The sequence below is a fragment of the Macrosteles quadrilineatus genome, unplaced genomic scaffold, assembly GCF_028750875.1.
Source record: "Macrosteles quadrilineatus isolate MER2022 unplaced genomic scaffold, UCM_ALF_1.0 Scaffold_3__2_contigs__length_128488019, whole genome shotgun sequence".
NCBI classification, from domain to species: Eukaryota; Metazoa; Arthropoda; class Insecta; order Hemiptera; family Cicadellidae; genus Macrosteles; species Macrosteles quadrilineatus.
Genome location: NW_026542596.1, coordinates 89,334,686 through 89,354,964, shown reverse-complemented (window position 1 = coordinate 89,354,964; position 20,279 = coordinate 89,334,686). Strand labels below are relative to the sequence as shown.

The following is a 20,279-nucleotide window of genomic DNA, read 5'->3' as shown; positions in this document are numbered from 1 at the left end:
TCATTCATCATTAACATTAATTTCTCTATTATTTTGTATATTTTCTCTCATAATGTCTGTTCATGCCACTGATAATATATTATCAGTTATTTAATATGTTTCTCCTTGTTAATATGTTATTTTTTTTTATCAAATTTTGTTTAATGTTATATAATATCCCATCACCCCACAGAAACATCATCATATTTTATGTTACAATATAATATTTATGCAAATTCTCTCCATACCTATCCTGTACTCATCAAAAACCAACAATAATCATTTATTTAGAATAATATATAATTGTAAGAAAATTGCAATATAGTAATAACATCTTAAATATAGTATCACTTTTCAAAATTATCCAAAGAAAATCAAAATTACTGTGGCAAGTGTCATTCATGTAAATTAACCAGCTGTACATCACTTCAACAATGGACATGGACTTCCTGAGCTTCTACCATTGCCTCTCCCCAGATCCTGCCAACTCTTCACAGTGTGAACATCATTCTATTGGAAATTGTGTTTAATTTAAACTAAAATTCATAATCCCAAAGTAAAACCTAAAATTTAAATTTCTTATCATCCAAAAGTATTGGACAAGTGCATTGAAGAGTACCAATTTATAAGAAGACAGACACTCCAGATTTGGTAATCATCATCCATCTTATTTAACTAAGGACAAATTTAATCTTCATTGGACATTTAATCAGCATAGCCTACTAGGCCCAATTAACCTAACTCATCAAGATATATATATATTTCAAATTGAACTTTTATTCAAAATTTAATCTTCAAATTCTATTTTATTTCATTAAATTCAGTGAAACCATTTGGAATCTTTCTTTGGACATTTAACATTATTATATTAATAGCATCACGAACCTAGTATTTCAGAATAATAACTAAATTAAATTATCTACATTTTAAAGAAGCCTAATATATCATTCGAACCGGCACGACCACCCCTCCCTGAGATTAAGAGCTCATAGCCTATTTAAATATTAATTAGTACTTCAGAAGAAACCAACCCAATATAAGCCTAGAATAATATCATCCACTTCCACCATTTTGAAAATTTACCATTGTTAACTTACCCTGTAGCTAATTCAACCAATAACTTATCTTGTATTTCATTAATAAATTTTATATTGTAACCTACTAAATCTATTTATTGTTAAAATTATTCATATTTTATACATTTAAGATAAAGACTTATCTCATTAGACAGAAATAAAACACAAATTAGGAATTATCTTTATTAGGAAAGAAATGACTTTGGATTCAATGTGGGCTAACTTATTAGCCAAAGGAATTTTGTAGGCCTAAGTTAATGAAAAGTCTATAGAAAGCTTTATGGTGCGTAGCAAATTTGGCGCCCAACGTGGGGCTTTCAAATGATATATTACGGTAGTCATAAAATATTGCAATTTTCGATTTAAGCTAAGTTAACCTTAAGTTGTACTAGATTGTAAGAACCCATAGCCTATTGTACGTCCCGTAATTAATATTCCCAACCCCAATAACAACACAAAGCCGTTATACAAAACACTAATTAATCACGCACAATTCGCATAATTAGTACAATAATTAGTCATGGCCGAGAAAGGTTATAATTTAAGACCCAACCGGAAAAATTCTAACCTAAACCTGAATTTCGAATACAACACTGAAACTGACAGCGAGAGCGAGATTGAAGAAGAAGGTCGCCATCTTGATGACATCACACACACGGACACAGAACAAAAAACACATCCACAGCAGACATCAGAACACCAACACACAGAGGAAGAAAACAACGAGTCCATGGACCAATCAGACACTAGTATTCCCATTCCTACAAGTCTGTTTGCAAATGTTGCCACTGAACTGTCCAGTAAACAAAGTCTGAATGTTTCCAAAATGCCAGGTGATAGTCAAGGTCACATTAGGGGATCAATAACTCAGACACCCGCAGGGCCGTCGCGTGGGTGGGGCGACCAGGGCGACCGCCCTGGGCGCCGCGGTCAGGGGGGCGCCGCGGCAAAAGTAATGCAACAAAATTTAAAAAAGTTAGATGCACATAACGTATTTAGGAAAGTTATGTATAACCACGAATACTAGTTCTATTATTTGTGTGTGTAACTGAATGTTGAATATTACGTTTTATGCCTTTATTGAACAAATAAATATTATTTGATACTAATCACTTTATAATTTGCAATGTTTTTCAAATTAAATATCAATATAGTATTGAATTAAATTTAGTAATAATAGCCTAAGCAATCAACTCCACTGTGGAGTTGAAGGCTCTGTCCCAACTTAATTATCTTTATATTGCAATGTCTTAATTATCTTAATATTGCAATGTCGCCGTTCGCGGTGTTGCTCTGTACACGTAGCTGCCGTATTTATTTCGCCCGACCGGCCGACGGTTGACCTTGGGAACCACCCCTACCCCAATCACTCCTTTCTCCTACGGCAGTCTCAGCTGAGCTGCCAGCTTAGTTTGACGAGTTATCTATATATTTAATACGCTAGGCATATTTTTGTCATAATTGTTTTGAAGCTGCTATGCATCGGTTTACCAAGTTTGAGGTGTCGTTGGATAGGGTGTGGCACGTAGATTTGCCATCTATCAAAAAATCTTTGAAATTCACTGCAAAACACATTATTAGGGTTCAGTGAATTTTAAAGTGAACTGACAGTACAGCAGTTACAAGGGTTTGGCTTATTATTTAGGTTATCATCAATTAATCAAAAAAGAATCTTTACTGACTTTCACAAAAGAAACTGCAAAAATGGCAGGTAAACTGCGAACTCAATTAGGCCTTTTACCATCACCAGCTTTAGCAACAAAACCAAGAAACGAGATAACGCCAAATAAAAAAAATCAATACATATCCTTCTTCTCCTTTGTCTAAATTGCGCACGATTTCGTGTGCCAGGTTCTCTAGTTTACATTTAATGTTTAGGATCTCATATCTAAACGTGATAACGTGATTTTCTTTTATTCTGTATAAAAATTCTATTCAGAGTAGGTTTGGTTTGAGGTTTTGCATACATTGCATTAATTTCAATTTGCTCTGTATTAATTAATAACATATACAGTATAGTACTTTTTATACATTTTAACATATTCTTACATTAATAGGGATTTGGTTATCATCAATTAAAAAAGATTTGCATACAAAATTTAAGTAATTTATCCCTAATAATCAATCCCTGATTCCTGACTCTAGTACTTTTGTAAGGTGATTCAGTCCCTTTAGGTGTCTGTTTTTGGGGATTAAAACAAAGATAGCGACATCATCACTCATTGTGTGTTGGGGGGGGGGGGGCGCCTGGTAACATCCCGCCCCGGGCGCCAAAAAGCCACGCGACGGCCCTGGACACCCGCACCCGAACACAGCCGATCGTTACCGAATATAGCCGACGCCGACGAACGTCACCTAGACTTAACAACACGCAACGGATTGTAAACAACCCTTGCGTTGGTGCAACTGCAACAGCAACTAATGCAACTGTCACGTCAACACTAATTGCACAATCAGATATTAATACTTTAATTGCTCTCATGACCAAATTGGACACTAAATTGAGCAACAAAATTGACGAATCCTATGCTAAAATTGACAGCAAAATCAACAGCAAACTCAATGAATTAAAAGTTGAACTCACTCAAAGCTTCAATGATAAAATTGATGCTAATAGCCTAGAAATTCAAGCTTGCAGAAACGCGCTAGAAACTCAAATTTCAGAAAATCGTGAAAGTCAAAATAAATTCCAGATCGAAATTAACTCAATTAAGATCACTCAGACAACACAAGCTGAGGAAATGATTAAACTCAATGAGAAACTCACACGAAAAATTGATGAATCACAAGATCAAATGCGTCAATTCGTGATTGATAATCTTACACAACAACAATCAATATCTGATAATAAAAATCAACAAAGACAAAATGACATCCTATCTGCTGTCAAAAAATTGAAGAACTTTCTCAACGAACCAGGCAAGAATCTGAACAGAATTCCAAAGCTAATTTGGCCATCATACAAAACGAAATTCTCCCAAAACTCACCATCCAAAACAAAACTTTAGAATCTCAGCAAGCTGAAATCCAAAATTTAAATCAAAATCTGACTAAATGTGAACAAGAAGTGGAAATCCTCAAACAGAGCAAAACATTTGAAAACTTCCAAGGCCCAATCAAAATTATATGCAATGGAAATGAAGAGAAAGACCGACAACTACCAAAATTCAATGGCCGAAGTGGCAACCCAAAAGAATATCTTAATAAATTGAAAAGATATTACGACAGAGGACTTGAGCGAAACAGCAATTATGACCCGATTGAATATCTCAAAGACCTGCTAGAAACCTCATTCGAAGGTCCCGCCTCAAGATGGCTACAACTTGTAAAGACTGACTTAAGTTCCTGGGAACAATTTTCCAACGAATTTGAAGCTAAATACTGGTCAAGAGAAGTACAACGCAGCTTAAGAGCCAAAATCGAATCAGAAAAATACCGGTCAAATGGTACCCTCAGCCGCAGCGAATACCTTACAGAACGTGTAATTTCACTCCAATCTATGAGCCCTTGCCTGACCGAAGAAGAAATCGTGACACTGATGGCAGAGAGATTTGACTCCATCGTACAAGACTGCATCAATGTACAGAACATCACCACCGTACGTGCATTAGAAAGACTTCTACAACGTGAAGATCTCAAAGACGGACCAAAGAAGACACGCACCAACAACCAGAATCACAACAGCTCATCCAACAACCGACCGACAACTCCAAATCAACAACCACACACCTATCATCAAAACGGCCGCAACGAGAATCAGAGAGCGTTCCAACCCAAGATACCTTCATATCACAACAATTCATACAACAACAATCACCAACACAGAAATTATCCAAATCATCAAAATTACCGTCCTAACTACAATCATCCTAATTACGACCGAAACCATGAAAATAAACCATATCAACGAGACAGATAATTATCCTCCACGTAACGGTGACAACAACCAACGGACCTACAGAAACCACCCAACCCAAGAACAAGCTCAGCTTTGCGCAGTAATGAGACAAAATAACTACGTGCCAAGTGCTCCTCCAAATAACCAATCATCACACAGTTACGAGCCACAAACTCATCCTGCAACAAATATACAGGAAAACGGTTCGGCGCTGTAAGCGACAACCGAGAGGGTCAATTATCATTAGTTAACTCTAAAATTACAGCGCCTATTTATGAAAGTCTCGGTAATGAAATAAATAATCTTCAATCCCAAAGTATAATGTGCGATAAGAACTTCTTATTAGAAAATGATTCAGAAAATAATCAATCTCCAAATTTCACTCAAATAAGTTGCCCAGAAATTAGCATCAAACTTAATAATATTAGAGTAAACGCATTAGTCGACTCTGGTTCATCAATAACTTGTATATCAGAATCCTGGTTCAATGAAAACAAATCCAAAATTTCACCATTTGAAGAATTTCCAGTTAATAACACAGTAATCAAAACTGCTACAAATGAGCGATCTAAACGAGTCTCTCGAATTATTTACGTTCTCACCACAATTGCAGAACACACCTTGCCATTGGAATATCTTATTGTACCAAATCTAATTAGACAATCAAGTTTAACAATTTCCCTATTCCTTAGTCACCCAACCTGTATAAACAGCCTCAGTATCAAAGGTCAAACCCCAACCTTATCTCTGAAGCTAGTTCCGTGTTAGCCACTGAAGAAGACACATGGGGTACCCCACTACACTACAAGTTCAGTAAGCAAATTTACTCTTGCAAAAGGTATTTATTACTTTCACTTTAATTTTTTGGGCTGTTCCCATTATTATATCCAACATTTGGTCCTTCGAACCCTGATAATCAATCCAGTACCTAACAAATATTTCCAATTTAATTTTTAACCCACCATCAAGTCACATCAAGAAATAAAATTACAACAGTTAATAAATTCCAAGAAAATCTATTTAATAACTAAAGTAACACATATTTCATTCCAAAATTTATTTGGTAATTTTATTCAAGACATTAACCTCAAGAAGTATTTTAAATTATATTTTTATGACTTTTCAATTCAGGAAAAGAATGATTGTTTTCATGTAATTTCATGCAAGCCAAGTCACATTCAAGCATTTCAAGTTAGTTCAAGTGATGTGGACAGGACCATTGGACCTTTCAATTCCTTCAATTCCACTGTCTCAAGAGTATTTCAATTAATTCTTTCAAGTCCACTGTTCCACCAACAACCTATTTTATTTTGTCCCTCGACAGGGAATTTTTGTGCTAGAAGAGGGTAATTTTTCTTATTACCCAGAAGAGTAGCAGGGAAATTTTTGTTCAAGAAGAGGGTAATTTTTCTATTACTTCTACATCAAGAGGGTAAAGAGAGTCAAAGCCTGCATCACTGCTGGTACACCTGATTTCCCAGAGTTACTTTAACTTATTTGGTTTTATTCAATGTTGACAACCATTCTCTCCAATTTCCATTTACATTGAGGTTATGTTATGACTGTATTCTGAATAATACAAGAAGATTGAAGAATTTATTGAACATGTTACTGGTGTGTATTCCTTTTATTATTATTTCTACTTAATGCTGAAAGTAGACTTCTATCATTACAATGAATATTGAATCATTTCATGTTTGTTATGAAGTAGGCCTACATGATCAACTTTGTTATTATTTACTTCACTAGGCCTGACATTATTATAAACTATTTTATTTGATTTATGCGTAACCTATCAAAATGACTGAAAAGCTCAAGAAGGAAATTGAACTTCTTAAATTTAAGAGGGATTCATTTGTACAGAAAATTGATTTACTTCAAAAAAAGGGTTTAGGTTTATCTGTAGACCATAGTCCAGATGAGCTCTCCGAGTTCAAGGTTCGCTGTGAGCGGCTACCTGCCCATTATGAAAGCTTTGTAAGATACCAAAACGATATGGCTAAATGTTTTATTCAGTTAAAAGAGCCTGAGGAATTGAAATCATTACAAATTGTAACCAATGAAGTAGATGATAACTATTACAGTATACTAGCCATTAGAAATAAATTATTTTCTAAAGATCAGTTGTCTGATGCTTCACAAATAGAAAAATCTACTTCGACTTCTAATGTAAAACTTCCTAGAATTAACTTGCCTATTTTTGATGGCACTATGAAAGAGTGGCCCCACTTTAAGGAAATGTTTATAGCCCTAGTGTACTCAGACGATTCACTTACACCAATTCAAAAGTTTCACTATTTGATTTCTTGTACGAAAAATGAAGCAAATGTACTTGTAAGATCACTGCCTATGTGTTCAGATAATTTTGACTTAGTCTGGACCCAACTTAATGACAGGTATGATAATAAACGTCTACTCGCTTGTCAATACATTGAAGAAATCTTATGTTTACAATCAGTGACTTATGAAAATCCCAAGTTGCTGAGAAATATGTTAGACTTAATTACAGAAAACACCATGGCTCTAAAAGCAATTAGTTCAATTCCGAATCTAGAAGATTTCATTATCTTACATATTTCATTGAAAAAGTTAGATAAGCACACTCGCCAACTTTTTGAAAGAAAATTCTCAGACAAAGAGTTCCCTACCTTAGATGATTTCTTGAAGTTTCTCAAGGATCACTGCAAGTCTCTCGATGCAGCTCAGGGCTCGTCTCCTGCTTCAACTCACACCACTTCCCGGCAAACCGACTTGCGTTCGACTTCCACCAGTAAGCCTAACAAGTACTCCAAGTCAGATAAGTCTGTACAAAGAACTTTTCTCGCCAAAACTCAGGTTCCAACTTGTTTATTTTGCACTCAGGCCCATAACCTGTATTCTTGTCCTGAATATCTTAACTTGACTCCTGGTGCCAGACGTGATTTCATCCGAAGTAAACAATGTTGCTTTAACTGTTTAAATGCTTCACATATGCTGAATAAATGTAATTCAATTAATTTATGTAGAAAATGTGGCAAAAAACATCACACTTCCCTGCATGAAGATAATTTCCTCAAGACTAATTCAACTTTTGACCAAAATAAATCTCCAAGGCCTAACTTAGACTCAACGTTACAGCCTGAAACCCACAAGGAAACATCAGTTTCTCAAGTCAGCTTTGTTCATCACACAAATGCTCCTACACCCTGTGTAACTACTCTTCTTGGCACTGCCCTTATTCAGCTTAAAGACTCTACCAACAACTTTCAGACTTTTAGAGCACTAATTGATCCTGGATCCATGAGTTGTTTTATCACTGATCACTGTGTGAAAAAACTTGGGCTTCCTCGTTCAAAATTAGAACAACATGTCTTAGGTATTTCACAAACTGCTGTCACTTCGACCAAAGGCAAAGTGTCGTGTATACTGAAGCCTACCAAAGCTCATACTCCTCTAATTCCAACTACTGCTATTGTCTTGAACAAGATTACTTCTCCTTTACCATCTGTACGGTTAACCAAGGACATTATCAATCATTTTAAGGATTGGAATTTAGCCGACCCACATTTTTATGAGCCTTCACCGGTTGACTTCCTCATTGGAGCTGATTTATTCCCCTTGATTTGTGACGGTGGGCGGTCAAATAGCCCTCCTGGATTCCCTACTCCATTCAAAACCATTTATGGATGGACCTTAATTGGTAGAACCAGTCTGTCTTATTTTGAAAACCAACCAACGTGCTCTTCTATCTGCACTAACTTGTCCATTACTGAGTCCTCACTTGAGAAACATCTCAAACTATTTTGGGAACTTGAAGATTTACCACAATCTAAGCCGATAAGTCCTGAAGATCAAGCATGTGAGAGAATATTCGTTAAAACACATTCCAGGGATCCTTCTGGAAGATATATTGTTCGACTTCCGTTCTGTGAAAATCCAGTTGACTTAGGAAACACTTTCCACCATGCAGAACGTAACTTTCACGCTCTTGAGCGACGTTTCCAGAGTGATTTCAACTTCAAATCGGCCTATGTAAATTTTATGAAGGAATATGAGGATTTAGGCCATATGACTCAGCTTCATTCTTCAACTTCGACTACTTCAACATACGTTATTCCGCATCATGGAGTTTTTAAGAACTCAGAACAAAATCCTAAATTGAGAGTTGTATTCAACGCCTCGGCCCGCAGTTCAAATGGATTTTCTCTCAATGACAAGCTATTAACGGGCAAGAAACTGCAAAATGATGTTTCTGAAATCTTGACCCGCTTTCGCCTTCACCCTTTTGTTATCTCATCAGACATCTGTAAGATGTATCGTCAGATATTGATCCATCCTGAAGATAGGATTTTCCAAACCATTCTTTGGAGAGAAAACCAAAACTCACCGCTTGCTACTTATGCATTGAATACTGTCACCTATGGTGTTAGTTCATCACCATTTCTGGCCATTAGAACGCTACATCAACTTGTAGCTGATGAAGGTGCTGATTTCCCACTCGCTAGCAAGGCTATTTTGAATGACATGTTCGTTGATGATTGTCTCACTGGTAGCAATTCCCTAGATGAAGCTTTCAAACTCAAATCTGAATTGATTGAGCTCTTAAAGCGTGGTGGTTTTGAACTAAGTAAATGGGCCAGTAATTCTCGTGAACTTTTAGAGGATATTGTAAGCAAGTCTCAAGATATTTTATTTTCTGAAGATAAGGACCACAATCAGTTCATTAAGGTACTTGGTTTAAAGTGGAACCAAAACACCGATGAGTTTACTTATGAAGTTCCTATTCAGAAAACTTTACCAACCAAACGAGGAATTTTGTCTATGATTTCCCGTATTTTTGACCCTTTGGGCTTAGTCACCCCTGTCGTACTCTGGGCCAAGTGTATGATGCAACAAATATGGTTTCTTGGTTTGGATTGGGATGAGATTCTTCCCGATGATTTATTCACTCAGTCAAAAAACTTCTTTCATGACTTGCCGCTTCTAAGTAAATTACGAATTCCAAGGAACGTTTTGCCTCAAAATTCTACTGGTGCGCAACTCCATGGATTTTCTGACGCTTCGGAAGTTGGTTATGGATGTTCGGTTTATCTCAGAGTTGTCACCTCTGATGGCTCTGTTATGACCAATCTGCTAATGGCGAAGTCAAAAGTTGCTCCCCTCAAGAAAATAAGTATTCCTAAACTCGAACTTTGTGGTGCACTTCTGCTAAGTAAAGCAATGTCATTTTGCAAAATTATTATTTCATGCAAGTATGAAAATATTCCCCTCTACGCTTGGACCGATTCAATGGTGGTCTTACACTGGATTCATACCTCTCCGCATCTCCTAAAAACTTTTGTTGCTAACCGCATAGCTGAACTTCAACACCTCATCGAACCGTCCTGCTGGTCGCACACTCCGACTACAAGTAATCCCGCTGATGTAGCTTCTCGAGGCCTGCTCCCTCATCAACTACTAGACTGCTCGCTTTGGTGGTATGGTCCTACCTGGCTTAGCGAAGACCAACAATCTTGGCCACCCATTACCCTGGTGCAGAAAACTAACATCCCTGAGGAGGGTTTAAATGAATTTCGCCCCGCCTCAAAAATAGTTACTGCTTCAGTTGGCATCCCTCAACCAACGCCATTGTACTCAACTTTGGAAGACTTTTCTAATCTAACTAAACTCCAAAATTGTTTTGGTTGGATTTTGAGATTTATTCGTTTAACTGCCGCAAAGTAGAACCTTTAACTAAAACAAAGTACCTGACAGCGACTGAATGGAATACTTCTCTTGGTACTTTAGTGAAGCTTACTCAGCAAAAATTCTTCCAAGAACACTTTGATTGTATTCTGAAACAGAAGACTTGTACTCCTGCAGTGCAACGACTGGACCCCTTCATCGATTCATCTGGTATTCTATTTGTCGGGGGACGTCTAGAGAAAGCCCAGCTTCCTTACAACGCAAAACATCCTATGCTTTTGCCGAAGAATTCACATCTAACTTATCTGCTTATTGATCATTACCATTTGAATTATTTACATGTCGGCCCTAGAACTCTACAATCACTGCTTTGCAGACAATTTTGGATAATATCTGCACGCACTGTCATTCGACATAGATTAGCCAAATGTGTTACTTGCGCAAGATATAAAGGTAAAACTCCACAACCTTTTATGGGTAACTTACCTGAAGAGAGAATAGTTTCCACTCGACCTTTTCTTAAAGTCGGTGTTGATTTTGGCGGTCCTTATTCTACCAAGTCTGATAAGTTGAGGAAGCCACAACTACTTAAAAGTTACATTTGTCTGTTCGTTTGTATGGCAACCAAGGCTGTGCACTTGGAAATGGTGTCATCCCTTTCTACTGAAGCATTTCTTGCCGCTTTCAAGCGATTCATTTCTCGAAGAGGTTTATGTAGTGACATTTTCTCTGACCAAAGAACAAATTTTGTTGGAGCGAATCGAGAACTTACGGAGCTGTATCAATTCTTCTCTCAACAATTTGATTCAATTCTTCCCAAACTATCAAATCAAGGAATCACATGGCATTTTATACCCCCTTCCTCACCTCATTTTGGCGGATTATGGGAATCTGGCATTAAATCAACAAAACACCACATAAAACGAGTTCTAGGCAGTCAAATTTTAAACTTTGAAGAATTCTCCACACTTTTGACTCAGATTGAGGCTATTCTCAACTCACGACCCCTCTGTAGTCTATCGTCTGACCCTAATGAGTTCGAACCGCTGACTCCTGGTCACTTTTTAATTGGCCAACCCTTAGTTGCTTTACCACAAGCAGACTTCACTTCAACACCTATGAATCGACTGTCACGGTGGCAACTAATTCAACAAACTCTACAGCACTTCTGGAATCGTTGGAATCTAGAATACTTACACCAACTACAACAACGACAAAAATGGTTCGTCCAAAATCCTAACCTGAAGATTGGCGAACTAGTTTTAATAAAGGATTCAAACTTGCCACCTGCATCATGGTTAACTGCCAGAATTATTGAAACTCATCCTGGCGAAGACGGTATTGTCCGTGTTGTGAGCGTCAAAACTTCAAATGGAGTTTTCAAGAGGTCAGTCTCAAAGCTCTGTCCTCTCCCCATGGAGTAAGAAGAAGTATATTTACATACTCCATAGAAGATTTTTTAGTTTTTTGAACAAGGTGTTTGCTTTTGTTTTTCAATTTTGTGTAAAAAAAAAAGTTTTTAATTTTTTTTTTGGTGGGCGGTATAGACAATCAAGTTTAACAATTTCCCTATTCCTTAGTCACCCAACCTGTATAAACAGCCTCAGTATCAAAGGTCAAACCCCAACCTTATCTCTGAAGCTAGTTCCGTGTTAGCCACTGAAGAAGACACATGGGGTACCCCACTACACTACAAGTTCAGTAAGCAAATTTACTCTTGCAAAAGGTATTTATTACTTTCACTTTAATTTTTTGGGCTGTTCCCATTATTATATCCAACACTAATAAAACCTATAATATTAGGAGTAGATGTTTTGTCTAATCTTAAAATGGATCTGAATTTCAACACAAATGAAATAGATATGCAGATAAATAATCACAATGTTACTTTGAAGTTTTGTATGTGCAACCAAGAGGGACAAATATGTCACTTAATAATTAATGATAGCCATAGGCCAAATAATGAATATTTTAATGATGAAACGTTTGATGTATATCACGATGATCCAATATATAATAAATTTAATAGCACAATAAATAACTTCAAAAATAGAAAAACAGATCCAATCGAAGATGAAACATTAACCCAAGAAGAAATAGATTATTCCCTAGCAACAAATACGTACATAACCACAGAAGAACGTGAAACATTAAGCAGCTAATTAAATAAATATCAGCGAAAGAAGATGAAGATGTTTTATACGGCCCCTACCATATATCAGCCCTCAAGAAATATTTGGAACCAACCCGAGCAATAGAAGCTGTGATCGACGAGATAGATAATGATGACCCTACCTTCGAAGACATTGTATATTAATAAATTTCATAATGTATTTCATCCATCAATAGACTTTTGTGCATCATCATCTCCAACCAAATTGTGCCATGGACCTTAATCGCGAGTGCGTGACCCCTTAAATTGTGTTTTCCATAAACTAATATTCAATTCAATTCAAATATCTTTATTCATTTTTATGTACATTGTACAATAAATAGTGTCAAAATAATTACAATAAAAATAGTGTCAAAATAGTTCAACAGGATAAAAAACAGCAAAACATGAGGAATGGTTATAAAAACAACAAATACATTTTACAAATCTAGTAAGATAATTTATCATAGCGACTAAGGGAGGTGAAAAAATCGTCAAATGAATAAACTGCTAAATTTATTAAAAACTCTTTCAATATTTTTTTAAATTTGTTTGGATCTGTTTCTTTTTTAATATTTTTTGGAATAAATTTTAAAAATCTATTACCTGCATAGGATGGTTTCTTTTCAAAAAATTTAGTCCTATGTGGTTGTACATTTTCGTTTTTATTTCTTAAATTATAAGAATGGGATTTTTCTTTTGGTTCCGAATATTCTTCTTGTTTTTTTGCAATCATTATTGATTCATATATATACTGCCCGTAAACAGTAAAGATTTTTAGGTCCTTAAAATGCTCTTTAGCTGACTCATCATGCTGCAGCTTAAGCATGATTCTAACCGCTCTTTTTTGCTCCTTTAAAATGCTATCTAGATTACATATTTTTGTTGAGCCGTAGAGTGCTATGCCAAACGTGATATGTGAATGCACATGTGCAAAATATATATTTTTTAAAGTTTTTAAGTCACAGTAAAAAGACATACTTGATAAAGCATGGATCATCATCAATACCCAGGTGATAAAGTTTATAGACAATACTCACTTACTAATAAACTGTGAACTCTCCTTAATAACAAAGAAACAATAAAGTTATTTGATATTGAACAGTATGGAACAACAGCCATAATATCCCTTTCTTCCCATGCCAGGCCATGAACACTCTATTCTATTTCCCCATTTTAATGTTATTGTCCCACACATTTGTTAACTTAGATTATAATTTTGTTGTATTATCACCCAATGTTCTATCATCCAGAAAATCAATCATTTAATGTTATTCATACCTATCTGTAAGTATCATTCATATTAATGATTCATGATTCCATTTCATATTTTGTCGAAATCTGTATTTCATTTCATAGCATACAGATTTCTGTGGGGATAATTTGTAATATTACATGTCATTCATTCATCATTAACATTAATTTCTCTATTATTTTGTATATTTTCTCTCATAATGTCTGTTCATGCCACTGATAATATATTATCAGTTATTTAATATGTTTCTCCTTGTTAATATGTTATTTTTTTTATCAAATTTTGTTTAATGTTATATAATATCCCATCACCCCACAGAAACATCATCATATTTTATGTTACAATATAATATTTATGCAAATTCTCTCCATACCTATCCTGTACTCATCAAAAACCAACAATAATTATTTATTTAGAATAATATATAATTGTAAGAAAATTGCAATATAGTAATAACATCTTAAATATAGTATCACTTTTCAAAATTATCCAAAGAAAATCAAAATTACTGTGGCAAGTGTCATTCATGTAAATTAACCAGCTGTACATCACTTCAACAATGGACATGGACTTCCTGAGCTTCTACCATTGCCTCTCCCCAGATCCTGCCAACTCTTCACAGTGTGAACATCATTCTATTGGAAATTGTGTTTAATTTAAACTAAAATTCATAATCCCAAAGTAAAACCTAAAATTTAAATTTCTTATCATCCAAAAGTATTGGACAAGTGCATTGAAGAGTACCAATTTATAAGAAGACAGACACTCCAGATTTGGTAATCATCATCCATCTTATTTAACTAAGGACAAATTTAATCTTCATTGGACATTTAATCAGCATAGCCTACTAGGCCCAATTAACCTAACTCATCAAGATATATATATATTTCAAATTGAACTTTTATTCAAAATTTAATCTTCAAATTCTATTTTATTTCATTAAATTCAGTGAAACCATTTGGAATCTTTCTTTGGACATTTAACATTATTATATTAATAGCATCACGAACCTAGTATTTCAGAATAATAACTAAATTAAATTATCTACATTTTAAAGAAGCCTAATATATCATTCGAACCGGCACGACCACCCCTCCCTGAGATTAAGAGCTCATAGCCTATTTAAATATTAATTAGTACTTCAGAAGAAACCAACCCAATATAAGCCTAGAATAATATCATCCACTTTGGAAACCCCACCATTTTGAAAATTTACCATTGTTAACTTACCATGTAGCTAATTCAACCAATAACTTATCTTGTATTTCATTAATAAATTTTATATTGTAACCTACTAAATCTATTTATTGTTAAAATTATTCATATTTTATAAATTTAAGATAAAGACTTACCTCATTAGACAGAAATAAAACACAAATTAGGAATTATCTTTATTAGGAAAGAAATGACTTTGGATTCAATGTGGGCTAACTTATTAGCCAAAGGAATTTTGTAGGCCTAAGTTAATGAAAAGTCTATAGAAAGCTTTATGGTGCGTAGCACAAACTCACATCCTTGTATGGGAAATATTTGAATATCCCACTAAAGTGTGTAATTACAAAACAGTTGCCCCCAGGTACCAGTTAAATGAATTTAATTTTAGTTTAATAATTAAGAACGTGTAAGGACATTCACAGCCATGAAACGATTCCTTTAATCTTCTAAGTCAGTTTATTATAAATTTTAATATAGGCTATATTAAATATTTCTGTTTCAGATGGATGTGGTACGCCGTACCTGCTCAGCCAAGATTTCTGTAGGCAGCCACATAGTATACCTCCTGATAACTTTTCCCCCTAACTACCCGTATGGCAGCGCCCCTGCGTTCCAGTTTGCATCAGGATCCAACGTAGACATTGTGGTGAAGACAAAGTTACTGAAGGTGATGAAACACACAGCGCAGCAGAGAGTGCACAGGAACAGATCATGTCTAGATCCTTGCCTTCGCCAAGCAGTGGCCACATTGGAACAGGTCAGGCTGCCTTTGTTAGCTTTCAATATAGTTATTCTGTTAGCGTTATTTTACGGTGTTTACTAAATTTAAGTAGTATTTTCTTGGCTGAAAGGTTGGGCAATGTTTAAACATTGAATGTTGATAAACAAACTACTATTGCCTCACTCTAAAAAATATATATTCCACAGTCACAAAATATTCAAATGAAGGCTACCTTTACACATATCTTGGATGAAAGAAACAGTAATGCTATAATATTCAGTTTTGCACGTGGTAAAACAAATCTTAATTTTCTTTAGGAATGAATTGCACTTGATCATTAGTAAAATAATTGTGATTTATTTACATATATTTTGTAAGTTTTCCTATCTGAAGGATATCAACTTATAAAAGATAACCAAGCGGTGAGTTTTATATCAAACAAGTTGTAAATTTTTTCAAAAGAATTTTAGGAAAGTTCCACATGACTTACTTCTACAGAACCATTTATTTGAAGAACTCATTTCCGAATGTTGAAGTGATTGATCTAATTTGAAACCTTTGTTATACATCTGTTTAGATCTACCATTATGTTTAGTTATTTTCTTCAGATCTCTGCCAATGAGGAAGTAGACAAGAACAGGCTGCAGATCTCTCCAGTGTCTTTGGTTGATCATTCCTCCATATTTACTGGATATCAAGATGCTTCCATACCATACCCGAGGACTTCTGGGGCCAAGTTTTGCAATGTTGGTAAGTTCTCCAACTAAAGGATATTTTGATTAATGATGAATCGTTTTTAGAGGTGCAATCAGCTTAATTTTTAACCAAGCCTAGCCTTAAAGCTCAAGTTGTCCTCAAGCACCTAGTCAGAAAGTCAAGCCAAGATCCTCATGATCGTAAAGCTATAAAAAACTAAAGCTGGGTTTTCCTAGGCGCGGAAGCGGAGAGAGGAACGCGGAGAGCGGAAAAGAGATTAACATGGTGTTCCGCTCCGCTTCTAGGAAAACAGTAACATTTAATTACCTAAGACAAGTGGAGTCCGCTCTCCGCGTTCCTCTCTCCGCTCTCCACTTCCACACCTAGGAAAACCCGGCTTAACATATGTCTCAACTGAAGGAAATGTTCTCCATGTCTACTTCAAGATACAATGATATTGCAGTAAATGTAAGAGGAAACAATGTCTCGTCAATCCAGGTAATCAGGTTCACTTTTTATTAAATCAAACTATTCCTCCTACTCGCTCAGCTTTGATTGAAACAGCTATAACTGTTTGTTGAATGTTAAAGATTTGTATTTATTTCAAATAACCGTTATGCTAATGCTCTTTTAATCAGTGTATTTCAATAAGTTGTGTCATATACTATTGGTGTATTATATTTGTAATTAACTTCGTAACAGTAGTAATTTAAAAATATGTTGCCTTTTAGAAAAAAATAACATGAGTTGGCATTTTTTAAATTTCGTTCCTTGTTTTATCATGCTTGTATGTACTTAATATTACAATTTAATTTTATTCTTTATCCTGAAAATAGGCTGAGGTCAGAGCCTTTTGCTAGAACCTCGTTTCTTTGTAAAAAAAAGTAGGCTGACCCACCTCTAGTTGTTTTTATTAATTTTATTTTCCCAACAGCTTTTTGGCTTACCCTATCTAACTAAAAATGTTTGCCATAACATGCCCAACTTGTTGATGTAGGATTGCTGGTGACATTCTGCAAGAGTGGCTCTGTACGGAGGTTGGCTGGTAGAACAGAGGCAGTTACTCCCAGAAGTCTTTCAGCATTGCCAGAGCCTGTGTTGTCTGTCTCCTCGTCTTACTACTTCCACGACAGGGTGAGATATCCTTTATGGGAACTACTGACAACTTAATATTAAATTATTTGATTTTAAATCTCACCTGTAAATAATATTTCTTTGATTATTAATGCTGCAATGTTTGGTTGGCGCCATTAGCTGCAATCGTCAATAGCGGAAGTAGTGACTACACAACGAATAGATAGCACTAGCGGCGTTATGGGATCGTAGTTGGCGGAACACAATTGCCTACCAGTGGTTATCAGCAAACGATTTACTAGCGGCTACATGGCAATCATTATTGGCTGAGGCTTTTAGAGGTTATAGGGCGATCATCTAGGGTAATACTGGTCGTAACATTTAAATTTTATTTAAATATCATATAAGTTCATTTGCCAGCCTTGTCATTCCTATACCCTAGTCAAAACTAAGGAAGTCAAAATAGTTTTCAACTAACTCTAACCTCAAGGATTTTACACATAAAGACATAATTTTACTTGTGTTCACAGCCTAGCCAAGTACGGCCTAGAGTTGGAGGTAATCTGTCTCGACGGCCACAACTCCGCAGCAACAAAGCTCTCGTCATTGTCTACGACGCTTCTCAACTGTTCTTTGTTCAGCGAAATCTTGCTGAAAACTATATGTAAGTCTTTTGTTTTGGCAATAGTATTTATGCTTTAGAGAATTGATTTGCAGAGTTCATAGTTATTGGGTCTGAAAATATATAAGGTAACGTAATAGCCTATTTTCTAGGATACATGGCAAATAGAGGCCATAAATGTGGCTTAGGGTTACAGTACTCATAGAGCTTTGCATTATTGTTGAGAAAAATGTTTTAAGGAATTAATTTTTCATATTCATTACAAATTTTGTTTATTTTATTATTTTATTTTTTTAATGTTGTCACAAAAGAAAAGACGTCTGCCAACCTCTTCTGGGAAAATAAAAAATTGTATTAACGCTAATATTCTAGCTTGAATAAAAAATTAGGCCTATGTTGTCCACAATACTGTAGTAGCGACTTGATAACAGATTTGACTGGGCCAATGTCCCTGGGATGTGCCATCACAACGCCATGGTGGCCGCTAGTGTGGGAAGGAGAGATCTGGTACAGGCTTGGTCATTGGCAGCTCTGGCGACCACCGACCCTTCCAACGACCGTGATGACGACTTCCCCTGGCACGCTCATCCCTTCTCACGCAACATGCTGCAGTCCATGTGAGTCAAACACTATAATGTCAGCGAGTTAGATTGTTTTAACAAAAGTTTATTTATGGCCTTCTGTATTTGTTTTCTATTATTATTAGCGCAATGAATCGGTGTAAGTACCTGTATTCATGAGATCCAGAACTTTCCAATAGGGCAACTAGCTTCTAATCTCTAAGTTGTCATCATCTGGCTTGTGCAAGATGTCCTGATGACATGGCTTCTTTTGAAGATCGTTAACATTAACAATGAAACTTGCAATCATTACAAAAATATGGTGTGTTATGTTGACGTTTTTTATGTTGACTTGTTACGCTGGTTAACAAACTCATTTGAATGAATGTAGGCTTACACGTTTGTATCGAATTTCATCAAAATCGGGTGATTTTTACTCGTTATTGTGCCAACGGACACATATAAATAATTGTACATTATGAATTTGAAAGGATGGTGTTTTTGGCCTCTGGGGACATCAAAACAAAATAGTAAAGCAGTCCCGGATCTAGGTTGTACCATTAAACCTACCGTAATAACTTATTCCCTAAATGGGAAATTTGCTAACAGGACAAAATGAAAATGGAAAATAGAAATATGTGCTTTATACTTGACAATAAATGTATTCCTCTCTTATTGTTTTATCTCCAGAATCTGGCACTTTGCAAAGCAGTACGACATTCAGATGGCAGCCATGTTGAGTTGTGCTCTCAGTTCTAGGCTGGAAGGTCAGGCCGGCTACAAGAACAAACATCTCAACAAAGCCACCAACAACACTGTGAGTTGATCTAGCTTTTGCAAGGAAATTTTATGAACTGATTTTCCAAGGTACAGGATTTTAAAATTATATTCATTTCCACATTTGCCATGCAGTACAGTTCTTACGGTGTTATGATATTAGCCCTACTGAAAACTTAATGTTTATTGTCAAGCGGGTTGTTTCAACTGTCCTCGCTACTCTCTTGAAGGCGTTAAAGTAAATTTTATAATTTCTGTAACTTTACGCTTTTTATGGCTTTGAATTTTGACTTTGTTATGGTAAAAACTAGAATAGTTTTAAACAAATCTTAGAAAAAAGAAAAAAAATAAGGGGCATTTGGCTGGTTTATGTCTTTAAAATGACCAGTGTTACTGAGATACAGCCATTTGAAATACTTGTTCTATAGGCTTGAAATTTGAGATTTGAAATTTTACAGTACTGCACGGTGAGTGTGGAATGGACTATTGAATGGTCTGTGTGCTGACTAAAATTTATCGTTTTTCGACACCTCCGTTTTCTTATCTTACAAGGAAAAATGTTGTTAAGCGTGTTCTTAGTCTAGAGTTCC

At 35.6% G+C, this 20,279-nt stretch overlaps 1 protein-coding gene across 2 annotated transcripts in view; it reads left to right on the top strand.

Moving 5' to 3' along the window:
* The window catches only part of LOC128990856 (GATOR complex protein WDR59-like), a 39,741-nt gene that overhangs the window by 13,633 nt on the left and 5,829 nt on the right, over positions 1-20,279 (top strand). For both annotated transcript variants that reach the window (XM_054413477.1, XM_054413476.1), the window contains exons 13-18: positions 15,742-15,996; positions 16,569-16,710; positions 17,654-17,790; positions 18,261-18,394; positions 18,784-18,969; positions 19,603-19,729. In XM_054413477.1, coding sequence (XP_054269452.1) covers positions 15,742-15,996; positions 16,569-16,710; positions 17,654-17,790; positions 18,261-18,394; positions 18,784-18,969; positions 19,603-19,729 — 981 coding nt within the window. The remainder of the gene's footprint in view (positions 1-15,741; positions 15,997-16,568; positions 16,711-17,653; positions 17,791-18,260; positions 18,395-18,783; positions 18,970-19,602; positions 19,730-20,279) is intronic.